The 14,782-nt window shown below is 32.3% G+C and overlaps 2 protein-coding genes across 3 annotated transcripts in view; one reads left to right on the top strand and one right to left on the bottom strand.

Annotated features, from left to right (window-relative positions):
• The first annotated feature begins 1,198 nt into the window (after positions 1–1,198).
• Positions 1,199–3,758, top strand: LOC111695218 (coiled-coil domain-containing protein 18). Its single transcript, XM_023464444.1, has one exon. It carries the CDS (start codon positions 1,335–1,337, stop codon positions 2,736–2,738), a length of 1,404 nt encoding a protein of 467 aa, XP_023320212.1. The 5' UTR covers positions 1,199–1,334; the 3' UTR covers positions 2,739–3,758.
• A 6,849-nt stretch (positions 3,759–10,607) lies between these two features.
• LOC111695204 (uncharacterized) overlaps positions 10,608–14,782 on the bottom strand; it is a 14,181-nt gene continuing 10,006 nt past the window's right edge. For both annotated transcript variants that reach the window (XM_023464428.1, XM_023464430.1), the window contains exons 4-6: positions 13,029–13,143; positions 11,997–12,110; positions 10,608–11,736 (exon numbers count right to left, since the gene is read on the bottom strand). In XM_023464428.1, coding sequence (XP_023320196.1) covers positions 11,314–11,736; positions 11,997–12,110; positions 13,029–13,143 — 652 coding nt within the window. In that variant the 3' untranslated portion in view covers positions 10,608–11,313. The remainder of the gene's footprint in view (positions 11,737–11,996; positions 12,111–13,028; positions 13,144–14,782) is intronic.

Here is a 14,782-nt window from a genome sequence, read left to right as displayed (position 1 = left end):
GTTATCCTAGTTTAAGAACTGTATCCGGAGTAAAACCCTGAACCCTAAGTACCGCTGCTCCTGGAGCAGGGATAAAAAGTAAGAGTTTCTCTCTCCAAGATTATCAAGATTCATACAGTGTTCCGCGTAATATGGTTTATTCCTTAATAGACATACTAAGCTCTGTATAGTTCCGCGTAATATGGTTTATTCCTTAATAGACTAAACATACTAAGCTCTGTATAGTTCCGCGTAATATGGTTTATTCCTNGGAATTATATCTTGTTTATATATATATAAAATATATTCGCTAACAAAAATGCATTTTTCAACAAATGACGAAGAATGCTTTGTTCACGTTACACTTGTCACAGCATGCACAGAAATTGTTGTGATTTACTCACACTCGCAGTGATTTAAAAGCTCTTGGGGAAAAATCTCTGAGAATTTTGCCAATTACTTCTTAACAACTAATAAAAATTGCTTTGTATTCTAAAATGTAATAAACAAATAAAGATCTTATTCTTTTTTACAATGTACAATTTGAATTTTGTACTAGTTAATTTTCAATTCTTTTGGGATTCTGCCTCATATAGGCCTACGTATATTACGTATAGTAGGCCTATATGTATATATACGTGTATGTATAGGCCTACGTATATATATATATATTTAGGCCTACGTAATATATATATATATATATTTGTCCGGGCGATACAGTAAAAACTGGGACCGGAAAGGTTGACCCGGTTCGGAAATTCAAATGTACTACGGCTGCCCGTGACGTAGGCCTATATATGTATACGTAGGCCTATATACATATACGTAGGCCAATTTATATATATGTATATATATTTATATATATATATATATAGGCCTACGTATATAATAAAAGTATAATAAAAGATGTAAAATAAAGTTTACAGACTCAGGGAATCATGAATTTATATGTCTGTAATGAAGAAAGACTGAATTTTCTTTTATTTCTTTCATTTGTGAGCACCCCTGTGTGATAAACCCTGAATATGTTTAAACATGTCAACAATGTATTTCATGTTTGAAGAAGGATAAACCCTGAATAAAACGTAAAATCGTATGAATATGTTTAAACATGTCAACAATTCTTTATCTAACAATATATTTCATGTTTGAAGAAGGATAAAGAGAGAGAGAGAGGAAAGCTGAGAAAGTTAGTGGATGAGAGAGAGGTAGAGATTACTGCACCAGAGTGCACTAGGAGCAGGAGACAAGAGTAGTGGATACAGTGTACACTCCGATCTATACTCACTGACGTGTAAATACTAAACACTGTAACATGGATTAATTCTAGTCTGTTCTAGTCAATCAACTTACTCATGTCTAAATATTCGGATCTAGACGCGCACAGTAGAAACTGTCCGTCCTGTATCCGGGTTCGGGATGGAGAGCACGGTTCCGGAGTAGGACGAGGAGGAAAGAAGCATAGTTTACCATGCAGGAAACTAGCAGAATCCATGACAAAGATCAGAAGATCTACAAGCTCTCTTTCATACGCGGATATTGTATACAGAAAGGAGGAAAGTTTCGAAGGTTCTACCTATCTTACTCCGACCCAGAGAAAGAATAATGAAATAAAGAAGCTGCGAGCTGAACTAAACAAAGCCTATGATATTATTAAAACTAAAGATGAGGAGATCATTTCCCTTCGGAAAGAGTTGGTTAAGTTTAAAGGAGGATTATCTCCGGACTATTTTGAAGCAACCTCAATACCAGATTCTGGAAACTGTGAAGATCCAGACTCGGAGCATGAACCGGAGACTTCATCCGTCCTGAGAAACATAGATTTCGAGCTGATGGAGACAACCTTGAGAGAGGAGGAGGAGTCGAGGCAGCAGCTCAGCGCGGAGAACCAGGATCTCAAGTTTCAACAGGAGAACATCAATCAGCAGATTCAGGAGCTTAAATCTAGTCACGAGGATGAACTGCTAGCTCTGCAGGAGAGGTTTGAGTCGGAGAGAGAAAGGTTGAAGGGAACCCATAATGAGAGGTTGGAAGAGGTTTTGACAGGGTTGGCTGATACCACGCTTCGTTGCACCCGGCTCCAGGAATCTATTGAGAAGAAGCAGATAAAATTGGACGAACAATGCGAGCATTTAGAAACACTAAGCTCCAAGCTACTAACCCTACACGGAGAGGTTCAAGCCAAAGAAAACCTGTGTATTGATAAAGAAAGGCAAATTAAATCATTGAACCTGGAAATCCAAAGATTAAGTAAAGATTTAGAATCTAGTGAAAAAATGTGTGAACGCCTAAAACTTGAAATATCTCAGTTAAAGCTGGAGTTACAATGTTCTCAAGCCCCCAGTATACCAGGCCTAGATACAAATACAATTATCCAAAAACTAAAGGAAGAACTGGCCTACAGTCAAGGAATAATTGAGTCCCAAGAATCTGATATTAAGAAGATAAGAAGTGAGGAAGGAGGAATAAAGTACCTGAACCCTAATCATGTATCCGTGCAAACAGAAAACAGAACCAAAGTTGACAATATAAACCAGGTAGATTTCTGGATCGACCTGTCTGAGGATAGACCCGGAGAAGATGAGTCCAAGGAGAACAGTGTCCTGGTGACGTATCAGTTCCTGAGAAGATCAATCTATTATTATCTTACAGACAAGGATAACAAGGATTACCATCTCAAGTCTATAGAACGTCTTCTTCAGTTTACTGAAGGAGAGAAGGAGGTGATAGATCGTCAGAAACCACTCAGGAAATATTAAACATGTTTATAGTCTTGCAAAAATATCTAAATGCAGTTTTCATTAAGTATGTGTTGAAATGTTATCTGCGCAATTGAGTAAGTTCTGACCGGCGTTGAGTAATGCGCTCGGGAGAAGTTGTGATCGTGAGTACTTGTGCTCGTGAATACTTGTGCTCGTGAGTACTTGTGCTCGTAAGTACTTGTGCTCGTGAGTACTTGTGCTCGTGAATACTTGTGCTCTTGAGTACTTGTGCTATTGATGAATTCTATTATAGTTTGATGTATTAAGTGTTTACAACATAAGGTTGCTATGATATAGGGATTAAAAAAGTGCTCTTGAGTACTTGTGATCGTGAGTACTAGTGTCCGTGAGTACTTGTGTCCGTGATTACATGCTCCCGGAAATTCTTGTCTTCGTGTGAACTAGTGACTGTTAGACTGTGAGAACTTGAGACTGTGCGAACTTGTGTCCGTGAGTTTTTGTGCTCGTGATTTTTTGTGTCCGCGGGTACTCATGGTCAATGAGAACTTGTGTCCGTGAGTCTTTGTGCTGATGAGTATTTGTGTCCGTGAGTTTTGGTGCTCGTGAGTATCCGTGTCTGTGAGTTGTAGGTGGAAACCTGGACCATGTCCATACTTGTGACGATGAAAACTTTTGTTTTTGAGTTATTGTGTCCGTGAGAATGAAGGTTCTTGAGTAGAGTTACCCTGAGTACTTGTGTCCATGAGTATATGTGTTCGTGAGTGTGTTTTCCCGTTAGCACTTATTACCGTGAGTTATACTTGTGCCCGTGAGTACTTTACGAATGGCGTTACAACTAATCGTTCACACTCGTTCATTCATAGTGTGTTCACAATTAAGTTTTTATAATAATCCAATATTTAGATATTATATTTAGATTGTATACGACAAACTTTTAAGATTTCTTAATATCACATAGTAGGAACCCGATTAGTATTAATTATTTGTCATCAGATATTAATTTCGTATTAATAGTTGTTATTAGTATTGATATTGAAGATATATTTATTATTTTAATGAATTCTTTAAAATCATAATTTGTACGTTATAATTTCGTTTTATTCATTAATTATAATCATGTAGGCTAATTCGTAATTGATAAAAAAAAAATAATAATAATTGCACAGCAAAACATTAAAGTTTACGCAATCGTATAATTTGACATTTTTAATAATTATTACTGGTTTTTTAGTTTAAATGCGATAAGGATCTTTTAATTCCTTAATTTTTAATATATAATGTTGTTTTTTGGTGGGGGGTGGGGGGGGGGGCACAGAGATATTTTTCTGTTGATTAGTCCGAAGAATCAATTTTAATTTATCCTTAAAATAAATGAAATTCTTGATAATCAATATATATTATGCCAGTCTAGCCTGTATAAATTCCAAAAGCTTACTTCCTATTCTGCAGTAGTGGTAATTATTAGTAATATACTTAAGAATAAGTCTTTAAAAACTTCACTTAAAAGTATTTTTTTCTTCTAAAAATCTCAATGATCAACAAAACCATCTTTTTTAGATTTTTTTACGAAAATCTTTTTTTTTTTTAGCCATTCACAGCGAATTTAAAGTTAATCAATTGTTGCCATGCAAAAAACTGTAAATAATGTGATTATTAATAATAAATTGTGCTTACATATGCACATGTTATAGTTGTGTAATGTTTGATATTTTGAATATTACACATTAATATATTATTTTCTAAATAGTCACGGCATTTTTAGTGCAAAATTAAACTTTATGCAATAAAAAATAAGTTATTTCAATTTGTTTTTATATTTAAAAAAGCATTATTTATGTTTTGTTACGTAACCCTTATTGTGATAATTAAACTTTATTTACAGCGTAAATGTATTAAATTATGAAAATAAAAATGTATGACCAATAAATGATTAAAAACATTTTTACTTTAACGGAGTCATTATCATTAATTAAAGAGAAACTACAGAACTTGTTCACAATCATTCAGTCGTACTGTCCAGTCAGGGCACCCAATATAGAGTCGACAGAGGCATGTTTTATGCAACAAATATGGTCTGACAAGATCACAGTGCCCCGGTAAAGTTTAAATATTTCGTAAATGCTTTTGCTCTTAGGGTATTAAATTTACATTTTTTTAATTGATTGAAAATCTTTTTAATTGTATTTTGTCTTTATCTATTTATTTATGTCTCGTAACTCGTGACAAAACAAGTTGTATCTCAATAAGAGCAAAAACTTGCGAATAATAACATGGGGCAACCTTCAAATCATGTCAGCTTGTATTATTTAACTATGTACTAGAAGAAAACTAGTGCAAAGGCATGCATTTTTAGAAAATCTAATGCTAAATGGTAGTTTCAAGTTACCGACTATTAATATTTTAATTTATATACAGTGAGAACCATAAAACTGTGGAATACGAAGACGACAGTAAAATAATACTGAAGTTTATTTAATGTTGTTACAAAGCTAATAGTTTTACTAGTAACCAATTAAATCACTTATTCAGTTAAATGGGTCTGTGTACACTGCACAATTCTTGTATCTCATTTTCATTAAACTATTTAGAACCAAAATTTGAGTTTTAAATTCTTCTTCCTAACTCCAGAGTTTTCTGGTTCTCACTGTTTGAAAATACAAAGGTGCAGCTAAAAGATTAAAAAATCGATACAATAGAAAAAGGTATGTTTATCTTATATAACTAAAACAAAAGACCGCCGCTAAGCAATAATATATTTTAACAGAGTCCTTCCTGTTTTGGGTTTCATCAGAAATATGTAATAGTGTGCAAGCTAGCTATGAAAGCAATAGCAGTCATTTTAGTAATGTGCTAGCTAGCTATTACCGCCATTAAAGCAATAGCAGTCAATTTATTAATGTGCTAGCTAGCTATTACCACCATTAAAGCAATAGCAGTCAATAGCTATTACCGCCATTAAAGCAATATCAGTCAATTTAATAGTGTGCTAGCTAGCTATTACCACCATTAAAGCAATAGCAGTCAATTTAATAGTGTGCTGGCTAGCTATAACCGCCATTAAAGCAATAGCAGTCAATTTAATAGTGTGCTAGCTAGCTATTACCGCCATTAAAGCAATAGCAGTCAATTTAATAGTGTGCTAGCTAGCTATTACCGCCATTAAAGCAAAAAAAGTCAATTTTCACAAAGCAAGTTTCATCATAGTAAACATTAAAATGTACTTTTAAACGTGATAATTGGCTATTTTAAAAAACAACATGTCAAAGGAATTGAGTCTTTGCAACAAATCCCAATTTTCTAATGCCTATATATCTACAACCAAATTATGTAAACCTTTGATATTTCAAACTTTGATTGCTTGATATGACAGAAGTCATAGTTTGAAATATCTAAGGTCTACAACATTGGATTGTTAAGATATAGGAATTTAAAAATCAGAGTTTGTGGCAAAGACTCAATTCCTTTGTCTAAACATATTTCAATATAGGCAAATGGCCTTAGACTTTTCCTATAGCTAGAGAATTTGCAAATGTTTATTTTCTAATAGATGGAATCAAATCTTTTTATCGATCTAGTTCACTGAAAAATTAATTTCAAGAATTAATGAATAAATTTAAACTATTTGTACAGTTGTTTATGAAAGGTTACCCTAGTTTATCGTATAAAGGAAAATTTAGAGGGTTTATCGTAAATTATTAATTCAATATTTTCATATTTCTTTGTCGATAGTAATTAAGGTGAAATATTGATGAACAGGTTGATCTATTTTTGGACTAACTGTTGTGTGCACTTTGCTCACTTTGCAGTGACAAAAGTACATAGCTTCGGATAGTAATAATTTTACGATTTAAGAATTTAAGAGTATATTTTTTTGACCTTCTATAATGGACTATAGTTGTAATGTTTAGTGATCCTTCCATTAAAACACGGCTGTAGGTTCGATTCACAGCGGTAATTTAAAACCTTATCTGAGCCCACGATTAAAAAATTCAGGAAAATATGACTCAGGTCAAAGCTATCTTTGGACCTTATTTACGGCTCGAGTATTGAGATAAGTTGCGACTTATTTTCCACAGAGTTGAGTTTTTAAAAACCAGTTTAATATTGTTTTTGGCGGTTTTTTTTATTTCATTTCATTTCATATTTTTATTCAACTACAAAGCACGAGATAATACAAATAAATAATCACAATTTACTATGTAGTTTGGACCCGCCTAACCACAGTAGGTTGTTTTAATTGGTTTGTCCATTATAAGCGAATGAGACTTGTAAATAAATATATGGGTGTACACATGTACAGTGTACATTTTAAACATAATAATGATAATGAATCATGTAGAAGGTAAGAAGGGGGTGAAGAAGTATAGGAGAAAGGTAGGCTACTCAGCGGAAGGGTTGGAACAGAGGGTAACATATGTTATTAAAATCATGTTTATGAACTACATGGTGAAGAAGATAGTAAAGACTAAATTTATCCACATGGTACACAGTTTTTTTTACAGATATAACTTGCATAACTATCTAAATAGATCTTTTCTTTTAAATGATTTTGCAGTTTTAGTTTCTTTAAGCTCTTTTTAACTTTAATAATTTATTTTTGGATAAGGGTTGTGAGCACAAGCTCACGCATACAAATAAAACGAAATATCAATAAATCTATTTCCAGTTTGTTATCAAGGTCTTTCTATTATTTTGTTCTGCTCAAGATTAGTTAAAAGTCATACACCCCAACGTTTTGTGTTGTGCCATTGTCTTAAAGACCTGACTATGGGTAACCCTGTAAACCATAGTGAACACTTATTTTGCGCGGGCTGATCTTGCTTCCTTTTTTTCCCTTAGGCTTAACTATTTGGTTTGGTTAATAATATGATTTTTAATAATCGCATGAAGCGTTGATTTGCCAATGACTTGTAGAAAGCTGGATTTTCAAACATAATTGAGTTATGCTCTTTTGTCCTTTTCTCAGTCAGTCATGAAAGGTAAAAAGAATTTTTTTAAGCTCTAATTCAATCGAATTCAATATTTTTTCGTGGTTAAAATTGGCGGATTCCAGAATTTGATTAAAACAAGACTCAACATTGAGACTAATTCTCCAAATTCTACTGACTCCACTAAAACCAACAAAGTAGGTTTTATTTACAATAGACCTAACTCCGTAAGTCGAGCCGAACATGTTGCAGCTGTCAATCACGTGATACAAGCTGTCGTCAGAGATGGGTCTAAGATTGAGCCTTAAACCTGGGTTTAAGGAATTACGACTCGATTCGAAGCTTTTAAATCGCTGGCTCTGATCAATAATGTAAAAAAGGTCTTTTCATATTTGGGGACATTTCATGAATTCGAATCATTCATAAATGCGGAAACTGTTTCAAAATATCGCATGTTCCATATTTTGATAAATAAATACTGTAGGTTTTTATTACTTCAACTTAGCTTGAAAGATATATATTCTTAAAAATGTAACTTTGCAGATTTGGCGGTCCATTTCTAACACTCACTGTTAGAAATGGGCATTATTCATGATCAGACACAGATTTTAAGGATATATTGTTGAGAGAAATTCCGTTCAAAAAAAAATATTTTTATCTTTTTTTTAAAGGAGTTGAGTTTTTGCCACAAACTCCAATGTTCTAATCACTTTATCATTGCAACCGGATGCTGTAAATCTTTTATATTTCAAACTTAGAATGTTTGATCTGTCAGAATTCTTAGTTTGAAATGTGATAGGTCTACAAGAACGGGTTGCAGAGATACAGGAATAAAAAATCAGAGTTTGTGGCAAAAACTCAACTCCTTTTGATGAGATTTCTTGCTTTTCAAATTCAAAAATTGATTTCAAATCTGGTTTTCTAGCAAAATTGTTGAAAAAAATTACCATGATTTTTTAAAGTTTTTAGCTCCCTGTCATATTAAACTAAAGTAAAATTAATATTGGATTCAAAAGTTGCATAAAGTAAATCTGGAGGAGTTACAAGATCGCAAAGGTTCAACTAAAAGGCCAGATTTAAAACCGACTTATGTAATATTTTTTTGTTGCTTACCGTTTTCACTGTACTCTATTATTTCCTATTCTACAACTCTATTTTCTATTATATTCATATATAATTAATCAATTAAAACAAAAATTGGATTTAAAAATATTTAAATATTTAAAAAAAGCATAAATCTATATATTTATTTTCACATTAAATATCACATGTCTTTTATTCATAGAATTTCAATAATTTAGAGGACAATTTTACAATTTTACAATTTTACAGTTTTACAATTTTACAATTTTATTGTTTAATATAATTTGTGAAATTTATTTGATAAATATCTCACATCTAGAGCATATAGGTTTAATACATAACAAAAGTTCTCTAATAAGTTAGAAAATTTAAGATTTGGCCGATTAAAATATTTAATAAGACCTAAAACTTTATAAACTGCCGTGATTGGTCAATCCTTTCAGGGGAAATGTTCTCTTTAAAATTATGTTGAAACCCCATTAATGAGTGAAGCTTAAAATTGAAGATAAGTCTAAGTTGAAACCCCAGAATTGAAGAGAACCTTAGAATAAAAACCCAACTTAAAGAGGAAGTTTGGATGAAAACGCCTAAAAGAAAAACTAGTTTTGGATAAAATCATAGCAGAAAACCTCCCAACATTCAAGAAGCTTAGAATTGAACCCCAAAAAGAGAAGAAAATTTAAGGAAGAAATTGACAAAAATGTCAAAATTAAAAAACCAAATTATCCCTGAATACCCGATTTTAAGAAATAAACATGGTAATTATTTTTCATATTAACAGAGCCTGTATTTTCAATTACACCGTTTTAAATTAAAACAATAGGTGTATTTGGCATCTCCAATTTCCATATACAAGATTTTAAAACTATACTCGATTCTAATAAGATTTAATTTTATTTTCATTAAAACTTTTTTTAATACCGTTTGCTTTGGATCTAATGTTATTAGGATTATGCATGGCAATATATGCACACGCTGCAGATACGATTGCTCGAAACATAATTGTTGGAGATGTAATCACTAGCAAAAATTACTAAATGAGTTTAATATATTTATTGTTTACAGAATTAATCGTTAAGCTTCTATTAACTTTATTTCTAGAAAATCCCTTTCCAAGCAATGATATCTGTAGCTAAGCATACACCGGTGCCCAGGGACTAGTTAGTCAAATAGTTTAAACAAAGAAACTGGATTTCTTGATACTTTTTAGTATTATTATTAAGCACCTTTCCCATTCCCCTTNCCCCCCCCCCCATCATCCCTGTCAAATCAAATTACTAATTTCTTTACTTTTGCCTATTTTTCTATTTGATAAAGAAAATGTTTGTAAGATATTTAATTACAATTTAGTATAATAATAAAATTCTTTAAAAATTCATTAAATATTCTCTTATGATGTTTTAAGTATTTTGTGGGGGAAATTAGCCTCTGAAAACATTAATACTGACTATATATATTGCACAGTTTAAAAATATAAAATATGGGAAAATAATTGTTTTGTTTTTTGTTCCATTTGATGTGGACATTGCAGTTGACGGTTAATCGATAGCCTAGAAACTCTCGAGAGTTCGATAATTAATTTTTAAACAACTCTAACAACCTTCAGGCTTTGTAAAGGCTGCCAGGGCTGCATGGCATTAGATAAAACTATTTGAAATATTCTTTTTAACTTATTTTTCTACAAGCTTTGTGCCTGGGATAAATAAAGGAAGCAATGTTTTGATTTAATTAATTACTTTTATAATTACCTGTTTCTAACAAAACAAAAACATTTTTGAGATTTCCAAATTAGAATATATCAAGGCATGTCCGATTAATCCTTCCAGAGGCCGAATTTAAAGTATTTAAGCCGTGGCTTAAATATCGTTGGTTCCACTTAAAATCGTATTTAATGTTTCAAGATTTTAGCTGGCGCTCCATTAAAACTGATTTTTGGGGGATTTGAGACTCGGCTCAAATTCATAAAATTCTGACTCTGAATAAACCCTGTTGTGTAACGTTAATCTTGAACCCTCGATCTCACATTACAGTATAATCCCTAAATAAACCCCGAAGTGGGAACTATTAATCTTGAACCCTTGATCTCACATTACAGTTTAATCCCTAAATAAACCCTGTTGTGTAACGTTAATCTTGAACCCTTGATCTCACATTACAGTTTAATCCCTAAATAAGAGTTATCCTTGCAGGGTATGACCACTATAGGATATCTATTAGGAATAAGGTAAATCCGTAGATCTCTATAGGATGGAGATCAATGAATCCGTAGATCTCTATAGGATGGAGATCAATGAATCCGAGGTTCACAATACTAAAGTTATAACTTATGAATCAACCGGTTGACATTGTAACCCCCTTTCAAAATTATTTTAAACCATTTGAATTCATATAGAATCCCCCATTAGACTGACATAGAATCACCCTTTAGATATATAAAATAACCCTTTAGAGATATAAATTTAACCTTTAAATAAATATATGTAGAATCACCCTTTGGATTGATAAAGAATAGTCGTTAAATTGATATTGCATCATCCTTTCGATTGATATTACATCACCCTTTAAATTGGTTTTGCATCACCCTTTAGATTGGTTTTGCATCACCCTTTAGATTGGTTTTGCATCACCCTTTTCTCAATCTCAAAATCGTAGATATCGTCAAGTACTTCTGGAAACACTATTGTAGGATATGCTGCGGACGAGTCCTGGACGACTAGCTCCGATATGTAGTCGGAGAATAGAATACCAGATCTATGGGCCCTCTCAACCTTCAGATCGTTTTCTTCAGAAGCTACCTTTTCTTCGCCCAAACTTTCTTTCTTTCTTTTATCTTTAAGATTTTTGTTAACTTTAACCCTTCTCTCAACTTTAACTTTAGCTTTAACATTGGTCTTTAGTTTTGTTGTGGTTGAGTTTTGCTGGTTTCCTGGTTTCTCCTGGTTCCTGTTCAGCAGGATTGGGACGAGTCTCTCCGGGGACTCCGAATACCAGTCCGCTGGTATTATATCAGAATCACTGTCACTCTGAAATTTTCATATTTTACTCGAATTTGGTTGAGTACAAAGATATAATAAGACACTAGATGGGTCAAAAGTTAATAACGAGTAAAGGTGTTGTGGAGTTAAACTGTAGTATGCTCTAATCCGCAAATGTTAACAATGTAAAAAACTGACTTTCAAAGGGGTCAGGATCAATTTTCTAGCACACGATGGGTTTTGTAAACAGCTGAACATGTAAAAATATCAAACTTGCGAAAATCATGAACTATCCCTTTAAAAATTACCTCTGGAAGATTGTACTGCTTCCTGTTTCCAGGACTGATGGGGCCTGTTGTTGATACTATCTTAGGTTGTGATGAGAACAGGAACAGCTGATCAGCTCCTACTCCCCTAGCACTCTAAACCAGATAGAACAATAAATATCAGAACGAGGTGAGTACTTTTGAATGAAGGGAATAATTTAAACCTAGTTTAACGAGATCCTGACCATAAGAGTAAAGCTTTTCTTCTTTTTTAATTTAAATCTATTCCGTTTATTTAAAAGTTTGTAGGTCAGGAAGAACAAATTTGTGCACAAAGTTTAAATTAGTTTTCAAGTTTTATTTATTGAACGTTCAAAGTGTCAACTTTTTCCGACCTTTTAAAAAAAATTTGACTATTTTATCTGCTTTCTCTTAAAGATAAAGTTTGAACATATTTTTCAAATAGTTACTCTTTACTTTATCAATTCTAAATCCCTCAAATCTTGCAGTTTTCTATATATTTGGCTTTTATATATTTGCCTCAAAAATTTCGATCGTACGTTTTTTATTGAAACCAATGAAACCATGGAAAAATCTGTGAAAATTTTAATTTTATTTTATGTACAAAGAAAAATGGTTTCTGGTCAGGAATATTTAATAGCTACAATAAATACCAAAATGACGCTGGAAACCTAGTATGTATAAATAAAAACCAACATATAAAAAACTAAATTGATTTTGAATATATAATTAAATTTACTTAAAAAACTAATTTCCTACCATGTATAAATATATATTAAAGGAATTAAGTCTTTGCCACAGCTCTCATTTTCCAAATCATATATCTTTGGAACCCAAAAAAGTGGACCTTTCAAACAATGAATTCTGTTAGATCAAATAGTCTAAGTTTTAAATATCAAAGGTTTACACTATCAGGTTGCAAAGATATAGGATTAAAAAATTTGAGTTTATGGCAAAGACTTAATTCATTTGCTTTTCAAAATAAGATTATTCAATATTAATAAAGTTAAAAAGTACAAATATTAATATTTCAACTGTGGAGAAGGTTTCTACCTTATTATTCCTCCTGAGTAGAGAATCATGAGACCTGGAGAGAGAATCCTTGGATCCGTCCGAACCCTCATCCTTCTGCCAGGAGATTCGTTTCTTCTTGTACAGAAGTTTCAACCTAGAAGCAGGGAACAAGATCAACAGACAGGGGAATTTATTTTCAATTAAACCAAACAAAATTTGTTTAAATTGTAAATGTTACACAAACTGTCAAGTTTTTTCATACTTTTCGATGCTTTCTACTAAAAGACATTTTATTTTCCCAAAAATATATTTTTATTTCCCAACTTCAGCAAAATAACATATTTAACATATTAAAAAAGCAAAAAAAAATAATACTTTCTAAATTGATTTTCTTAGCTATTTTTTTTCATTTGCAGCGCGTTGATAACAAATATTTTAAAAGATATTACTTAATTTAGTTTCTAACTACTAAAATTAATTAAACAAAATTTTGTTAATGCAATCAAATTAAATTTTTCAAATGAAGGAAATTAAAATAAAAGCAATGTTTGTTCAGTAAGTCCTTTCATTAATTATATTTAATCATTTAATTATATGTTTGAATATTATGACTTTAAAAACATAAAAGAAATTGAGCATTTGCCACAAACTCAAATTGTCTAATCCTACATGTTCGCAACCTGCGGTGTCGTAAACCTTTGAAATTTCAAACTACAGTAATCGTCGTATATATTAATATAATGAAGACAACTTACTATTTCAATTTTGATTCATAATACAGTGTTTACATTTCTCCTAGAGTCGAACCAAGTAGGAATAAAACTGAGGAGAGGAAACCAAGTAGGAATAAAACTGAGGAGAGGAAATCAAGGAGAAATAAAACTGAGGAGAGGAAACCAAGGAGGAATAAAACTGAGGAGAGGAAATCAAGTAGAAATAAAACTGAGGAGAGGAAATCAAGTAGGAATAAAACTGAGGAGAGGAAATCAAGGAGAAATAAAACTGAGGAGAGGAAATCAAGGAGAAATACAACTGAGGAGAGGAAATCAAGTAGGAATAAAAATGAGGAGAGGAAATCAAGGAGAAATAAAACTGAGGAGAGGAAATCAAGTAGGAATAAAACTGAGGAGAGGAAATCAAGGAGAAATAAAACTGAGGAGAGGAAATCGAGTAGGAATAAAACTGAGGAGAGGAAATCAAGTAGGAATAAAACTGAGGAGAGGAAATCAAGGAGGAATAAAGCTAAGGAGAGGAAACCAATGAGAAATAAAGCTAAGGAGAGGAAACCAAGGAAGGAGAAATAAGCGCTAAGGAGAGGAAACCAAGGTGTAATAAATCTAAGGAGAGGGAACCAAGTAGAAATAAGGCTAAGGATAGGCGGGACAGGGTTTGTTTATATTCTACTGTGAAGTTAAACAAATACCATCTTGACAGCATTCCAATACATCACAGTATTCCAATACATGATAGTATTCCAATACATGACAGTATTCNTTTCTGATACACTTTTTATTACATTTAAATATTAATTATGATTTGGATGAATTGTAAAACTTGGGGAAAATATGCAAACGGACTCATCAAACTGGAGTAGACAGACTACATTCAGTAATGATGCAGCCATAAAGCAATTGTTTTACGAGTAGCTTGAGAATCGACATATTAAGTGAAATGGATCTGTGTACACTGCACAACTGCTGTGCTTTATGCTCATCGAATCGAATTTTAAAGATCAGAGCTTAGGTTCATATTACAAAATCAAATGGTTTCACTGTACTTTTAATAAATGGAAT

The sequence above is a fragment of the Eurytemora carolleeae genome, unplaced genomic scaffold (assembly GCF_000591075.1).
Source record: "Eurytemora carolleeae unplaced genomic scaffold, Eaff_2.0 scaffold173, whole genome shotgun sequence".
Lineage (NCBI taxonomy): Eukaryota > Metazoa > Arthropoda > Copepoda > Calanoida > Temoridae > Eurytemora > Eurytemora carolleeae.
The sequence above is the reverse complement of the archived record's forward strand: the minus strand, read 5'-3'. Positions and strand labels throughout refer to the sequence as shown.